The 17,186-nt window shown below is 42.5% G+C and overlaps 2 protein-coding genes across 2 annotated transcripts in view; both read right to left on the bottom strand.

Annotated features, from left to right (window-relative positions):
- LOC114610436 (keratin, type I cytoskeletal 28-like) overlaps positions 1-1,708 on the bottom strand; it is a 10,844-nt gene extending 9,136 nt beyond the window's left edge. The window contains 2 exon segments of the mRNA XM_028754987.1: positions 736-864; positions 1,265-1,708. Coding sequence (XP_028610820.1) covers positions 736-864; positions 1,265-1,708 — 573 coding nt within the window.
- A 9,786-nt stretch (positions 1,709-11,494) lies between these two features.
- On the bottom strand, positions 11,495-15,739 carry Krt10 (keratin 10). Its single transcript, XM_028755150.1, has 8 exons — positions 15,137-15,739; positions 14,258-14,340; positions 13,751-13,907; positions 13,476-13,637; positions 13,220-13,345; positions 12,747-12,964; positions 12,129-12,478; positions 11,495-11,855 (listed from the first exon to the last, which is right to left on the bottom strand). Exons 1-8 carry the CDS (start codon positions 15,737-15,739, stop codon positions 11,749-11,751), a joined length of 1,806 nt encoding a protein of 601 aa, XP_028610983.1. The 3' UTR covers positions 11,495-11,748.
- Between the last annotated feature and the right edge of the window lie 1,447 nt (positions 15,740-17,186).

Below are 17,186 nucleotides of genomic sequence, written 5' to 3'. Positions count from 1 at the left end.
AGTTGAAGATATCAACTGGAAATTTGAAACCACATCAGGACTCTAAATATAAAAAGCCACAGAAAAATGCCCTGTAGGGTAGCCGGTGTCTGTAATCTAAGAACTCAGGAGCCTGAGGCAGGAGGATTGTAAGTTCTAGACTATCCTGGGCCACTGAGTGAGACCTGGTCATAAAACAAAACAAAAGAAAACAAAACAGCTATACATAAAGACCCATCCCTTCAGTCCTGTACAGGATAGTGAGCAGCTAACCAATCACATGGATTGAAATGCCTGTCACAGTTAAGTAAAACCAACCATTTCAAGTCTTATCTAAGCTTACATTTAAAAAATAAGTTTTATTTACTTTTTTATGTGCATTGGTGTTTTGCCTGCACATACGTGGATGTTAGATCCCCTGGAACTGGAGTTACAAAGAGTTGTGAGTTGGGTGCTGGGGATTGACCTTGGGTTCTCTGGAAGAGCAATCAGTGCTCTGAACTACTGAGCCATCTCTCCAGCCCCTAGGTTAACATCCTCAAGGAGTGGACAGTAGTCGCTGAGCACTTGCTGTGTGCTTGGTGTTACTTTAGGCAGCATGGAGGTGCAAGTGCTTATTCCATGGATGTAATGCATAGGTAACGTTCTCACTGAAGGTAATTAACATTTTTCTATCAGAAATCCTTTGATTCCTTTACTCTTTTAGGTTGTAATTTTACTTGAGATGAAAATGAAAAATATTTTAACAAGATGAACAGATAGGAACTTAGTTCCAGGGCCGAGATTGTCATCTGTCACCTACTTTAGTCGGAAATCGTCAGCAGCCAGTCTGGCGTTATCAATTTGTAGGATTATATTAGCATTGGCAGCCGTGGAAGAGACGATCTAGAGGAAGTTAAAAGGGAGTTAACAGAAACAATCTTGCTTTTGTTATTTATTACTTAAAAAATAATTAAGCCTTTGCATCAATTTTTAAACATATGCTATTATCAGAAAGTTTAAATTTTTTTTTAAAGTAGCAATGCTTTAAATTCGTTCTCAGATAATTGCATTATTTTTAGAATATAATAATTTATTAGCTATAAATGCATCTCAAAATAGACAGCGGGATTACCGTTTTAGCTACCTTGAAAGTACCAATTTTGAGCAATGGGAAGAATTATTTATTAAAATTAAATGCAAATTAAAGAACAGCCACAAAGCATTTCTCTTTGTGGTTTTACATACTTTTGCCGGGAGTTATTATGTTTGAAATACTCGGCTAGTCTCAAGTTTGCGACTTTACCTTGCTTTTTAGGTCCTCAATGGTTAGATGATACTTGCTGTAGTCACGGTCAAGTCCACGGCAAGATCCCGGTCCATATTTCTCATGCCAAGTCTTGATCTTTCTCTCTAGCTCAGTGTTGGCTTCCTCCAGAGCTTTCACGTTGTCCAGGTAAGAGGCCAAGCGGTTGTTAAGATTCTGCATGGTGACTTTCTCGTTTCCGGAGAGGAGACCCCCTTCACTTCCAGTGAAACAAACACCAGTGACATTTCCCAGGACACTGGTGGCATGGCTCCCACCAGGAGCACTGCCCAGTGTCCCTCCCAAGGCCCAAGAAAATCCACTACCAGCAACTGAACCACCAGCCGCACTGCTCCCGGCAAAGCCCGCGCCTCCGCTGGGCGGCCTGAGGGATCCCGACTGTATGCCAACGTGCCTGGATCCGCCAGAAAACCGGAGAGACATGCTGTCGAGGCAAACGTTCCACTGGTCTGTGGGCAGCTGTAATTTCAAAGGCGTACAGAACGTCACCTGCTTGTGGGTTCTTTGAGCTTTTATACACGGTTGTGGGGGCTGTCTTGAGTTGAGTGGTGTCTGCTGAGAGAGAAATGGCATCATTTAGATTAGCATGAAATGATGCATAATTGGGCGATTTAAAAAATAATTAATGCCTAGCACCCCCCTCATCGCTTCAGGATATTTGTTATCGTACATAAAGTAGGGTTTAGTTCTATATTAAGTTCATTATTTTGACTTTTAATTTTGAATGAGTAATCCTTTTCTTTCATCTAGAGACCCTGTGAACACACCGTCATTATCTGGTACAGGGGCTAATCCAGTGTCCAAGGCTAAGGGAGACAGAGACAAGCTCTGTCTGCCTGGCTTACTATGCAGGTGGATGAAGGACTATTAGCTACGGGAACATACACTTTATCCCATGAGAACAAAACCCATGTCATTTAAATAAATATATCCTTGGTAATTTCTCCTTCTTTCTGTAGCTGTAACACGTATGTATTGTGTTGGCCAGTGGCACAGTCTGAGGCTGCCATGTCTAGTGCGCTATGGAAGACTGGAGCTCAATGAATGTAGACATGAAAAGACATCGTTAGAGTCTTTAGGGAACTGTTAGTTCCAGGTGGGACTGGATCCTGTTTAGCTCTGTGTGCTAGACCAAGGAGTTTGGAATGGCTCTTATGTAAAAAGCAGAGGGAAATGAATATCAAGTTGATTCTGAGAGTAAGGGAAGTGGTCTACCCTCGGGGGGGAGCCCTCTACTTGATGATCCGATACCAAGTGGTGAACCCTGAAATGATGTACGTGCAAGTCACACTGAACAGACGCGACAGGTTGGGTTTTATACGTGTGTGCATATGTATATATAGCAACAACAGTTAAAGAAGGGGAGGCCAGGAACTTAATAGGGAGTAGGAGTGAGGGGTGGGGGTAGGGGTGTGGGAGGAGGTGGAGGAAAGAATAGAATGGAGGGAAATGATGTAGTTATATCTTAATAAAAATGTAGAAAAAAATCAAGCTGAAATGAGTTGGTAAGGCAAACTACAGAAGTAGAAGACCGACTGGACCAGGTGGGAAAGACGAAGATGGTAACATATAGAAGATGGGGGAAGCGGAGGGGAAGTGGTTATTGATTAATATTTGAGAGTAAAGGAAGATTTTTTTGGACAGGAACTTGCTATTGACCAGGCCTGGAATTTGCTATGTAGCTCAGGCTGGCAAAATACTGCAATAGCAAGTACACAGTGGCTGGGGCTGGGGCTGGCCCTCATAACTGATTTCAGATGCTGGGAATTCATAATGTTGACTGGGATGGGTTTAAGGTGGGAACGCTAAGCTTAATTTCGGACCAACTGAGTTTGAGAGGTTGCTGGGGCTAGCCCAGATAAAGATGGCTGCTGATAGGGGAAATCGACGTTTGGAGTAAGCTCACTGCTCTGGGCAAATGCCTGGCCAGCAAGACATAGAGGGGTCAGCACGCAGAACTGAAGACATGGTTCTCATTTCCTTTGGTACTCGGTTATGTGTTTGGAAGTAATACAGTGCTGGAGTAGAGAGATTGATGTAGGTTTGGGGGACCTGAAGGGAAGACCAGAAGGAAAGACTGCCAAAGAAATGCCTGGTGCTCTAGAGAAAATGACCAGGGTGACTGACTACATAAATACATAGAAGGAAGGATCGAGATCAGAGACACAGATAAGCTGATGAAAGAGTTTGAGTCATTGGATGTCTTTATGTCACAGAGGAGGCGAGAGTGACCACGGCTTGGGTAAAGTTGAGGGGAGGTTGGTTCAATATTAATAGACTTCTGTTGCTTTAACAAGACACTCGAAGCTGACTATTTTATAAAGAAAAGAGATCTATCTGACTGACAGTTTTGGAAGTTGAGAGTCCAAGATTCGGGTAGCACCATCTTTTCAGCTTCTGGTGAGGGTCCCTTTGTTTACATCACAGTGTGGTAGAGAAACAGGAAGAGAAAAGCTTCTGGAGAAGCAAGTATTTGGGGATGGCCCTGCCATCTTCCATAAAAGAATTTTAGCACAACACAAAACAAAACCCTACAACAAACAAGGTTGAAGATGAGGATTCACACTGGGAACTGTCTTCTGACCTCTACACGGAGGACATAACATAACACAGACACAGAAAAACACACACACACACACGTAACATACATACACACACAACATACATATACACACACACGTAACATACATACACACACATAACATACATACACACACATGCACACACACACACACACGTAACATACATGTACACATACAAATAAATTGAAAGAGAATTAAGTGTCCCAAAGCTGAGCGCAGCACTGGGGATGGAGGGAAGACAGCTTTGTTTGTATTATCTGTCTTGGAGTCGGTAGACAGGTATGTGGAGTGGAGATGGAAGGAAAGAGTCAGGCTGAGCCAGAGGAGGGAGGGAGATGGAAGCTGAAAACTGGCAGGAGAGGGTGCACAGGTAGGGAGAGAGACCAGGACAGGGCTGGAGACTAATGAGAGGCTTCTGACAGATGTCACTGCTAGGACATCTCAGAGGAAAGATACATGGAGCGGTTAATGCTGTAAGACAGATTCTCCATTAAATCTCTCTCCCTCCTTCCCTTCTTCCCTCCTCCCTTCTTCCCTCCCTCCCTTCCTTCCTCCATCCTTTCTTTCTTCCTTCCTTTTATCAGAGAGACTTTAAGAAAAATTTCAAATAAATTATATTGTCAAAATGTAGTTAAAAGTTTCTATTTCATCAGTCTTAACGTAGTACCTAGAAAGTGGAACGATTCAATAAATAGCAGCTGTTCTCATTGATGGTGGAGCTGGGTGTGTGTGTGTGTGTGTGTGTGTGTGTAAGTGAAGAGTGCTTATGTGTGTGTGTGTAAGTACTGGAGAAGTGAAGGGTGGTGCTGGTGCATGTTTGCAACCATGGGTGTGTGTGTGCGTGGGTGTGTGTATGCAAGTGAGGGGTTCTGGGGTATGTGTGTGTGTGTGCATGTGTATATGTGTGCTGGGAAGTGAAGCTGAAAGAGGAGGAACCTTTGCGGGGCAGTGACCCAGAAGAGTGGAGTGAGGATGGTTGAAAGGACAGGAAAAAGGGGGGATAGGGGGGACTTTGGAATGACTGGCTTCAGGTTCAGGCGGGGAAGATGGTATGGACTTGTGGCATTTCCAGGATACTGACTGTCCTGATTGGTGTTGGCAGGACATGAGTTACCACAAGCCTGGCCAGCTGGTGCCGTGGCCAGCATTGCTATGTGTTTAAATGCATGACCTAGGCAAAGCTGCAGGACAATTTTACAGTTCTGAAGAGCCCCGGATACCTCTTTATTCAGTTCCTCATTAGCAGGTTAAACAAATAAGACCCAGACATGCTGAACATTTTATTCAGAATTACCAGGCTCATACTAGGTGTCGACTTGTTTGTTCAAGGTGACTCGAGATTCTCAGACTTTGAGAATCACGTATTCTTTGAGACATTCATAGATGGATGTAATATGTTTCCATCACACCCATGCCCCTTCCCAACTTCTCCCAGACCTACATCCACACATCCCGTTTCCAACTTCAAGTTTTCTATTTTCCTAAATCTGATGTGTCTGAGTTATCAGTGCCCTTATCAGGGATGTGGAGCCATCAGATAGATCTTGGGCAACCTAGAAAGGGGTCACACCCTTGAAGAAAAATGACTCCAGGAGACAATTTTACTTATGAATAATTGCTCAGTGATGCGTGCTGATTTGCATACCTACTTTACATATTGGGCATCCACCGTCTAAGTTGTTTATGCATTGTAAAATCTTTCTTCTGATTGCATTGTTGAAACTGAAACACTAAAGTAGCTCATTAGCATATATTAATAATTTAAAGTATCTGCAGTACTTGATTATTACATAAATGGCTACTACTACTATTGCTAATTATTTCTTATAATAATTATAATTAAGTAACAAGCAGACTAATTTGTTGTATATGCTTCATATGTAAATAAAATATTTCTAAGAGAACACTTTGTGTCAAAATAAGAAAGAAAACAACACCGCATTTTATACAAGTAGATTTCAAGTGTCTCTATCATAAAAAAGATAAGTGATATGTCAGTTTAATTTAGTCATTTCATAAGTATACATATTTTAAGACAATACATTACATGAAATATATATGTGTGAGCATTATTTCCCAATTAATAATACAATGGCACACACACAAATAAAAACTCCTAAGAGGCACATGTTTAAATAAATAAGTTCTCTGACCATCAGTTGGTGGCTAAACTTGCCCCTGCCAGCGATTTCCACCAGGGGGCGGTGCTGGCCTTCAAATGGATGTCGCAGGTTTTGTGATTAGGGCAGAACCTTGGCCCTTAGCTGGAAGTGATTAATGTAAGACAAGACTGCCTTGTATTGATAGTGTGAGTACAGATTCCAAAGGAGCTTCTTGTGCATCATCTCGGATGAATCTCAAGAAAGCTGGAAATAAGGAAAGGAGAGGTTTCCTTTTCTGTAGGCTTTTTTCTTTTTAACTTGATCCAAATTAGTGCCACCTGGTAAAAGGGATCCTTGATTGAGAGAATACCACCATCAGATTAGCCTCTAGGGTGATTGACGTGAGAGAGCCCAGCCCACTTTAGGTGGTTCCACCCCTAAGCAGGGTGGTCCTAGGAGGTATAAGAAATAGTTGAACCCGAGCTTGAGAACAAGCCAGCAAGCAGCAGTTCATGCATGGTCTGGCTGCATTCCTCCGGGTTCCTGCCCTGCTTGAGTTCCCACCTTGCTCCCTTCACTGATGGACTGTGATCAGGAGGTGTAACACGAAGTAAACTCGTTCCTCCCTCAAGTTGCTTTTGGTCACAGTGTTTATATTGCAGTGGACCTGGATTCCCAGCACCCACATAGCAGTTCCAGTGTTTGAGTCGCCCTGTTTTGGCATGAGTGGTGTGCTCAGACACATGGAGGCAAAACACCCATACACATAAAATTAAATAAGTCTTAAAGAGATATTCAATGAACGCTTATGTACCAGGCTCTGTGTTAGCAGCAGGCAACACAGAAAGAAAAACAAATACATTCTCAATTTTTATGGAGTGTGTGTGTGTGTGTGTGTGTATAGAGTTGGCCCTAATAACCATAAAATGGAAATTGTGTTAAAAATTAGGGAAAGAAACATATGTAGCTACTGAAGACGATCTAGTTTAGGCTGGGGTAATCTTTTAAAGAAATAACATTAAGTACATAGAAGAAAGACGAAAAAATATTTTCTAGGCTGGGACATGGGTGGGGCAGTCTTAGAGGGGGAAAGAATATAATTACGAATAAAATGTTTATATTTAACTCTAGGAGCTGTTATTTTATATTAATATAGTAAGTTACCAGAAACTTAATACTTTATAATGAAAGGAATACTTTCAGCTAACAGTTCTAGAGGTTCAAGAACAAAGCAGTGTCCTCAGCTTCTGTAAGAAGCTCATGCTGGGGACGCTGTGGAGGGCGTGCCATGAAAGGGAGGGGCCACATGGTGAAGTAAAAGCCAGAACACAGACAGAGGGGTCAACACCACTCTGACACAACAGCACTTCTGGAGGATTAACCCAGATCTCATGAGAACTCCTTCAGTTCCTTCCAAGGGTGGTGCTCACAATGACATAATCAACACCCAGTAGGAGTCAACTCTTAAAGATCCCTGTAATGAGAATTTTGGTGTCTTTGGAAAAAATCCCAAGTATTATATGTTTTTGTTTTAATGCCAGGTGTGGGATACAGGAATGCTTCGGATTGTCCACAACGGCTGACTATGATTTGCCTCATGCTCTGGTAAGGGCGTGGTTTTGCCAGCTGTGTGTGTGTGTGACATTTGGAATTCTGGGAACTCTTCAGGGGGTATATAAATGTTAGGTCCCTGAGAGGCAGGGTTGCTGTTGGTGGGTTGTTGGTTAGTTGCTGTTGGCTGAGGTTTGTTAAGTAGTCGTGTGCAAAGGAGAAACAACAGCAAGAAGAAATTAGATAGCCTGATGGGGAAGCTGAGACTTGTCCCAAGGACCTCAATGCCTCTAATCATCAGAAAGTAGTCTAACAATAATGTCGTCCCCTTTCCCCTCTATTTCCCCTCGTTTTTCTCTTCTATCTAGTGTTAGGGGGTTGAAAGGGTAAAAGAAGACAGATGAGGAAGGGCGGAAGACAAAGAACCTACAAAGTAGCCAAGAGTTTGGCTACAGGTCCCACTACTTCTGAGCATAGCCATCCTAGTGACCACATTTCTAACACATGAAACTTTAGAGGAACACCTCAAAGCGCAACCAAACCGTAGCATGAAGGAATAGTGGGGTGCCTTCAAGGAACTGGAGGAGATGTGGACCTTTGTGTCAGGTGGCAGCTGATCAAAGGGTGTATTGGGTTAGGGGAGGGACTTTAAATTAGATCTTGAGCATTGAAGGTAACTATTGAGAAATTTAAGCAGTTTTTGTTTTGTTTTGTTTTGTTTTGTTATTGTTCTGGCTGGAGTGTAGGAGACGACTGATGATGGAATAAAAATTAGCAGAGACATCACCAGAAAGCCAGCCATAGTAATCTGGTGATGTTAATGTGACCTGAGTCAGGGCAGAGTCAGATGGCATTGGGATAATTTTGAAGACAGTCTAACCAGCACCTGGCAGTGACTAGCTGAGGAATGGGCAGGAGTGAATGGAAGAGATAGGAACCAAGAATTATTCCTGTAGTAGTAAAAATAAAGGTCCCCCATAGATGTCTACACAGTCAGGAACTGTGACTATATTCCCTTACACAACTCAGTGTACTTTATGGAAATGATTAAGTCAAGGATAAGCATTCATAATTCTGAGGAAGTTTTCTTAGAGCAGTAGCAGTGGAGAGCTTAGGTGTTGCTACATAGCACCATTGCAAACATGTCCCTGGCTGTCCTAGAATTCACAATCTTAATAATTAGCCAGCTTCTGCCATCCTCCAGGATCAATCCAAGGCTCATATTTTCTAGGGACTCTTCCCTGACAGGACATTGATTTGACTACCTTAGTGTCTCGTCCATGATCTTTAGTCCCCAATGGACACATCTGTGCCACGAATGTGGCTGTCTTAATTTTATTTACTTTCAATATCTAGCATGCGTGTGACATACTTTGCACAACTGTGCTTGCTGAATGAATGGATGCATTTTAACCACTGAATTACACCCTTGGGCACTCTACACTCTCCTTTTCTCCTGATAGGTGTTACATCTAGAAGAAATTCAGGACAAATGGCTGAGGTGCTTATATAACCTATCAAAGTGGATGCTCCCAGCATCCCAAGTATATATTACGGAGTCCTGGCTCCTTTCAGCACTGCTCACCTCAGGCCCGTAGCCTAAACCTCTCCAGATCCTGAGCGTCTCATTCCTCGGCTTCTCTCTCGTGTACAACACAGGCAGCCATTTTTGCTATATAGTCTCTAGACCCCTCTATCCATATGCCCCTCTTGGTTCTCCCCCCCCCGAGTCCCACCTCTTGGCCTATTCTCTTCTCTCCCTCTCTTGTTCTTCCCCTCTCTCACCTCTCATGGCCCTGTCTATTTTGCTGGCCATGTTCAGTCTAGACTTTACCAGATGCCACTGGCTGTTCTCTCTCCTGTACCTACAATAAAAACTTTCTCCTCAACCACATCTGGGAGTTGCCGTGGCCTCCCCTTTTGGTCAGCAGGATCCTGGTATTTGTTGTGGATTTTGTAGTTGATACTCAAATGTACAACAAACCCTTGATGTGTATTGTCAGTTTTTGCCATTTCTCAGACAGTCATTTCTGCTGACATTGTCCTCCATCTCCTTCATGCTTGGAGGGCTCTCTCTGTACTACCACTCAGAATGTCTATTATCTCCTTAAAGGAACTGTTCACTTTGCCTCCTACCTTCTCTACCAATGCCAGAAGAACAGGGAGACGTATGGCTCCAGGGCTTTGATTGTTTGGCATTTAGATGGCTTTCCCCCACACTCACATTTAGAAGCATCCTCACTAGTCACAGTCCAGTCCCTCAACTTCTACAGCTGTCTGCCAGGACTGGGGTTGCTATTCCTGGAGGATAAAGGAAGAAGCCCGAAGGCAGAGAGCAAGTGGAACTTCTAGCACATGGAAGGTCCGGGGCATCATGGATACTCTTTACCTTTTTAGCTCGATGAAATAATTTCCAGTTTGTTTACAAAGTATTTAAAATAATCAGATATTAATTGCACAGAAGAGTTGGTCTCATGTGTATTGTTGTACAGGGATAGCAAATACTCTCTCTTTGATTCTTAGTCTCCAGTGTTTCTGGGTTCACCTTGGGAGGTTAGCTTATATGGATATGACTCACTAATTCAGTTGCTCAACCAGGACTTACTGAGCTTTAATAATTCATGTAAAAAAAACCCATGCTAGGGTGGGGTTCACAGCAATAGGTAAGGCAGACCCTGTCATCTCACTCACCAGTATTATAATCTAGTTTAGATTGCACTGGAGTATGATTTAGTATCCCAAAGAAGTCTCAAAGAACATGGATTGACAAGTCTCAACACATATAGATTGAGAAACCTTTTTAAAAAAATAATTTAGTTCTTAATATTAAAAGAGAGCCTGGTTCTCAATGTCTGTGGAGGGGCACTGTCACCTAGGTCACATTCTAAAGTGTGTTACATATTAGGGTAGGGTTTATATCATCCCACTGAAATGGCAAGGGATCAGCCTTGCAGTCAGTGAAAAGCACTAGAGTTCAAATCAAGAAGGATGCTGATGTTGCTTGTCAAAGGACATGGGCAATCCAAAAGCACACTAGGGCTTTCCCTCTTCACTCTACCCCAAGTAGAGTACTAAGTAACGTCAGTTGATGTCTTAGGGTTACTTTTGTTGTAATGTAACACCCTGACAAAGCAACGTGGGAAGGAAAGGGTTTATTTGACTTATGCTTCCTCATCACTGTTAATCACTGAAGGAAAACAGGGCAGGAACTTGGAGGCAGGAGCTGATATAGAGGCCATGAGAGGGCATTGCTTATTGACTCTATCCTTGGTTTGCTCAGCTCACTTTCTTATAGAACCCAGAACCGCAATGGGCTGGGCCCTTCCCCATTAGTCACCAATGAGGAAAATGCCTACAGGCTCGCCTATAGTCTTAGGGAGACATTTTCTCCACTGAGGCTCCCTCCTCCCAGATGACTCTACCTTGTGTCAAGTTGACCCAAAACTAGCTAGCACAGTTGGGGTCTGGTGGAGAGATATAGGTAAGTGTATACTGAAAGAACAAGGTCTTTAGTATTGATTACATATAAGGGTTGGGGGAAGCAAGAGATTTAGAGGTGTCTGTCTGGACCCACTGCTGTCATCTGGCAGACACAAAATAACTTTTTTGTGTGTATAACAATTTTGATGATTTCTGTTGGGCTGGTTGACTTTGGTCAGAGCTCTGTGGGAAGATGTATCATAAGTAGTACTAAAGACTCAAGAAACAATATTATAATTTGAAGAAAACAGTCAGAAAATATGAGACGTAAGAAAGAGAATGTGAAGCTTCCTTTTATATTGGGAATCTTATTTGAGATGATTTCAAAATTTCCAAGATTGAAACGAGTTACAGCCAAAGAATTGGGAGTTCTCTACACATTGTGTATCTTTAGAAAATGTAAGTTTGGGGGAATTATGGACATTTTCACCCAAATTACTCGTACTGGTCCAAGCACACCCACCCAATTAAATAATAATTCTGACAAATTTTGATAGTTTGCATCAGTAAGAAAGTTTATTGAAATTCATTAGTAAATGAGAAATTAATTAGTAAATGAGAAAGTTTTCTTCCTTTTTTTCTCCACAAAAGAACACTTTCTGATAAATGAAAAGAAGAAATACAGAAACCACAAAACACCTTTTAGACCCTTAATTCCAAGGAGTTAACTTATTTCTATAGACCATTAAGACAGAAGTGTTTTCCACACGTCTGTGCAGTGGCCTGTGTGAAGACTCTTCTATGCAGCTTAATAGAAGTGTTTCTTGGTTTCTGATTCAATCATAGACGAAAGGACTCTACCCTCAGGTGTCACCTCCTCAATAATCGTCTTGATCACTCTGGTTTTGTTAGTATCTGTGAATAATAAAAAATAAATTAGGATTTAGGTGAAAAGATTTGTAGAGATTCTAGCTACTAATAACCTATTACAAAAGAAAGATTATTTAACTTTTCCAAGTTCTGAAAAAAAAATCCATGCTGTATATGGCATTTTCAAATACTGATGTCTATAATATTATTAAAAACACAAACGAAAACCTAACTCGAGATTTTCATTGTTTTAAAATCAGCTCTTGCGTTAAAAGAGCAACAAAACCGTCGGAGAAAGTTAAAACTAATTCAGATTACCCAAGCTGTTTTCTGCTGACCTTGGGCCTTTAGACGATTGGTCACCGCCACCGGACCCTCCGGAAGAACTCTTGAAACCTCCACTTCCGCTCTGGCCTCCACTGGAACTTCCGCCGCCGTAGCTGCCACTGCCTCCGTGGCCGCCGCCGGAGCTTCCGCCGCCGTAGCTGCCGCCGCCGCCGCCGGAACTTCCACCGCCGTAGCTTCCGCCACCAGAGCTTCCGCCGCCGTAGCTGCCGCTGCCTCCGTGGCTACCGCCGCCGGAACTTCCGCCACCGTAGCTGCCGCCACCAGAGCTTCCGCCACCGTAGCTACCGCCGTGGCTGCCGCCGCCGCGCCCGCCTCCGGAACTAAACAAAGTGTGAAGGTCAAATGCCGTCACTTCCAATATGGAAGCGCCAGGTTGCGCTCCAGTTCAATCTTGAGAAAGTATAATCCAGTCAAGTTTGTCTATTAGTTTCCATCCATCCGTAACAGATATTTATACACACAGCCCCAATTCCTGAAAACATCACTGCTCCCCTTCCCGCCTCTGGCTTTTCCTTGGGTTTGGGCAAGCTTTGCTATGTGGAATACGGAAGGAAAGCAATTGAGGATATTTGCAGGTTTCCAATATACCTTCCCTCTCCTTCTAGCAGGCTGCGGTAGGTCTGGATCTCGTTCTCCAGTCGGGTCTTAATGTCTAGAAGTTGTTGGTACTCGGCGTTCTGGCACTCGGTCTCAGCCCGAATCTGTTGCAGCTGTTCCTCCAGGGCGGAGATCTGGCTTTGAATCTGGGAGAGCTGCACGCAGTAGCGACCTTCTGTTTCTTGCAAGGAGGCTTCCAGCGATTGTTTCTGAGAAGAAGGTTTTTATTAAGAATAGTGAAACATGGGATTCGGTAAGACCTCATAGAAGGGAAGTAAATAGGATTCTTGCTTAATGGCAACACTGATAAAGTTTGAGCACCACTGCCTCCATTCAAACAGTACCTCCTTCCCCTCCCCCCTCCGCAAAGCTGCAATTTTGATTCTGATTTCTTGTCCCCAAGTCATTCTTAGCATGAAGAATTGCGGGATAAAATAGAAGCCAGTTTATAAGATTTAACGCACCAGGGCTAGCTGGGACTGCAGTTCGATCTCCAGACCCTGAACAGTACGTCTCAATTCAGTGATTTCACTCTTATGGCTGGACATTTGTTCAATGTTGCTGTCAATTTCTGTGGTGAGTTCCTTGCTCTAGAGGATCCAAAAAAAAAAAAAAAAAAAAAAAAAAGGGAAAAGATGAGAACATTTGGGGATACTAAGAAAATCTCCATGGGCTTCTCTGAGAAGCCGAGGGCTTTGCTGAGAAGGGCGATTAGTTTACCTTCTCATTGAACCAGGCTTCTGCGTCCTTGCGATTCTTTTCTGCAAGTTGTTCGTATTGGTTTCTCATGTTGTTCAGCAGCTGAGTCAGGTCAACCCCTGGGGCAGCGTTCATTTCCACATTCACATCACCAGTAGACACATTTTGAAGGTCTCTCATTTCCTGTTTGAGGAACAGTTAGATTGAATTAATGCACCATGACCAAGATGAGCTTTTTTAAAACGGGAGGTGTGTGTGTGGGGGGGAAAGAATGTGATTATGTAATTTTGTGTCACCTCTTCGTGGTTCTTCTTCAGGTAAGCCAGTTCTTCATTTAGGCTCTCTATCTGCATCTCCAGGTCAGTCTTAGCCAGGGTCAGCTCATCCAGCACCCGGCGCAGGCCGTTGGTGTCGGCCTCCACGCTCTGGCGCAGGGCTACCTCATTCTCGTATCTGAAACAAGCAGGATACAAACACTGGATATACAGGAGAATGAAGGTATACCCGGATAAAGACTGCTTACAGTGCAAATACAGATTTGGTTTCATGTCATGGCAACGTTTGTAATACATGAATTCATGTAGGAATATTAATTAATAGTTTGATATGAAGAAAGCTATCACTTTAAAACACATCTTCCCTTAACAATTACCTAAAAGATATGATTACAATTAAAAACAATTTTTAACACCTCAGCACTGTTTCACTCTGGATGAGTTCAGGAGAATGTAAAAGCTGTTGTGGGCATCCAGGGGCATTATTAGAAGCCCCTGCTGTATTTGTACCATATCCATGTAACTTACTTCAGCCTGAAGTCATCAGCTGCCAGTCTGGCATTGTCAATCTGCAGCAGGACATTGGCATTGTCAGTTGTCAGGTTGAGGATCTGAAGGGAGACACAAGTTATTGAAAAGATCAGGTGGGCTTATGGCTTTTTAGGTTAGCATAGGTGAGTTGCATTTTTATGTAGTTCTCTTCCAAACCTCTGGAGGGAGGTTAATTTAAACATAGACTGTCACAGACTTGCCCAGACTTTTTTCCTCTTGGGCTTTCAGTACCTTTATGGCTTTGATTCCTTTCTGAGCACTGGCTGGGATTGTGTCATTCCTCCAGCTCTGACCCTCTCCTTTATAGTGTGTGATTTGTTTGTGTTGCAGCTAACTTTTGAGTGACTCATGTTTGTATTTGCTTCATTTGTTATAAATATTTCTAGGGGTGAATTTATAGATGTAATTAACAGATTCCCTAGAGGCAAAGGGTAGCTCACTTCTATGTTGGAGAGTTGGTGTTATTGCGATGTTAGTGCTGGATATGGCTTGTTTACAATTGTAAGTAAGCCACACACACACACACACACACACGAATATATATGACATATTCATTTAAAGTTATTTTAGCTCCCGCATTTACATGTGGTCTAGCATATTTTAACTGTCAACTCATATATGTTTGTTAAGACCAATAAGGTTCTCAGTAGTCTGTTATCCTGGAAGACAGGCAACACATACTAGATGAAGGTTGACATGGCCATACCTTCATAAATGTCTTTGGTGAGACGTGGTTATACCAGACATGAAAAGTGGGCAGGTGAGACAGTGATCAGCTGCGCTGTGCTTAGCTTAGTTTCATCTGTCTGCATGCCCTGCATAAGGATGATGGGAGCTGGATTGGAAGGGCCTTACCTTCTCTTTAAGATCGTCGATGGTCTTGTAGTATTTGCTGTAGTCCCGGGGCTCCCGCTGGCTTGAGTTACCATGCTTCTCATACCACTCCTTGATTTTACCCTCCAACTCGTAGTTGGACTCTTCCAGAGCCCGGACTTTGTCCATGTAGGAAGCCAGGCGGTCGTTCAGGTTCTGCATGGTCACCTTTTCATTTCCAGAGAGAAGGCCACCACCATCTCCTCCAAATCCACCACCAAAGCCTCCTCCATAGCTACCTCCGCCGAAGCTACCACCACCGAAGCTGCCACCTCCAAAGTTGCCTCCTCCAAAGCTGCCTCCTCCATAGCTGCCTCCTCCAAAGCCTCCCCCAAAGCCGCTTCCTCCATAGCCACCCCCAAAGCTGCCTCCATAGCCTCCATAGCCACCTGATGAGCCCCCAAAGCAACCTCCACCAGAGCTCCCACGGCTAAAAGAGCCACCACTGAACCCCCCTGAGCCAAACCCTCCACCAAGGGAGCTTTTGGAGCTGGAAACTCTGACAGATGATCCACCACCACCTCCTCCTCCTCCACTGCGGCTGGAAGAGTACTGCTTGCTGCTGGAGCTGTATCGAACAGACATGGTGGTGTAGTGTAGCCCAGGGAGTGCCTGCTACCAAGGACAGTGCCGAGCCTTTATATACTGAGAGGGCGTGTCTCACAGGTGCTAGGGTTTGCTTACTTGTATGGTTTTCTTTTTGCCAGCTTAGCATCTTTGGCTTATGATTGCATAAATTATCTTCAGTAATAACCAATACCTTTTCAATGCTTTTGAATTTGCCCTGAGTACAAATGGGAAATTTGCTATGTTGAAACTGAAAATGGGTGGAGATCAGATGAGTACATTTTACCTTTTGAAGACCATTGACTATTAAAAATCAAATTTTTCTAATGTTAATTTAGCTTGTACTTAGTACTTGCTAAGTTCAAAAAGTAAGAGAACTTTGCTTATAAATTATACTTGAAATAAGAATTTTTCAAATTCTTGTTTTAGATAGCTTTGAGAATTGCAGTAAGTAGCAAGTATGCTGGCCTTGTATTGTAATAAGGATCTTGAAGTGAGTAAATAAAAAATAGAACATATTGAACTCTTATTAGTGTTAAGAAGTTGCCACATTTAAAAAGCACAATTTAGGAAATTATGTGTATATATATATATATATATATATATATATATATATACATATGATATATACATTAATATATATGATATATATCACATATACACATATGTTTATATAATCTCATATGTAGAGGGGTTTTTTATTTGTCAAAGGAGAGTATATTCATATTTTTTGCTTAGGGAACTATATATAGAATGACTATGGAATTTTCAAATTCTTGACATAAAATCATGAAGTTATTCTATGTTACTTCATACTTTTAAGTTCATGGTTCAGGTGCATATGAAGACCATGGTGCAGAAATTCTAAACACAAGAAGCAAGAAACTAACCTGAAGTGCTTTAAGCTCTGCCTGGTTTCAAAGGGAGGTTTATTGCACAAAATGTTTTCTTGTAGCAACATAAATCCAGGTTACAGAATGGCACTTGCTTCAGGACTTATAGGCCAGACTTGTACCTCTGTTCCCAAGCTAGATTTTCCTTCTCACTAAACAAGAAAAACATATTTCCCTTGGATATACTGTACTCAGATTTCAGTGGGACAGTATCCAGGGAAGCATTTAATTGGGACGTTACATGACATAAAATTATTTTATAACTACCCATAGGCTATGACATTGTCCTTGTTAAAGTATATTACACTTATATTTACATGTATAGGATTCACACATGTTTTAGAATTATGTAATGCTTTTTGTGATAGGTTGATTTAAAAATCTCTAGAGCAACTCATTGACCTAGGGCTAGCTGTTACTGTCTCAGTTTCGTCAGGAAGGTGAAGCTAAGAAATGGAGTGATTTTTCCTGGTGATAGGCAGCTGAACCAGGGTTGGAAGCGTGCTTGAGTCTTGGATTTGTCTGTTTTCTACTCTTCCACCTTACATACTCCTTCTCTCCTATGGTAGATT

Source organism: Grammomys surdaster, unplaced genomic scaffold (assembly GCF_004785775.1).
Source record: "Grammomys surdaster isolate TR1022 unplaced genomic scaffold, NIH_TR_1.0 126048, whole genome shotgun sequence".
In the NCBI taxonomy this organism is placed as follows: Eukaryota; Metazoa; Chordata; class Mammalia; order Rodentia; family Muridae; genus Grammomys; species Grammomys surdaster.
Note: the sequence above shows the minus strand (reverse complement) of the source record. Positions and strands in the feature narration are given on the sequence as shown.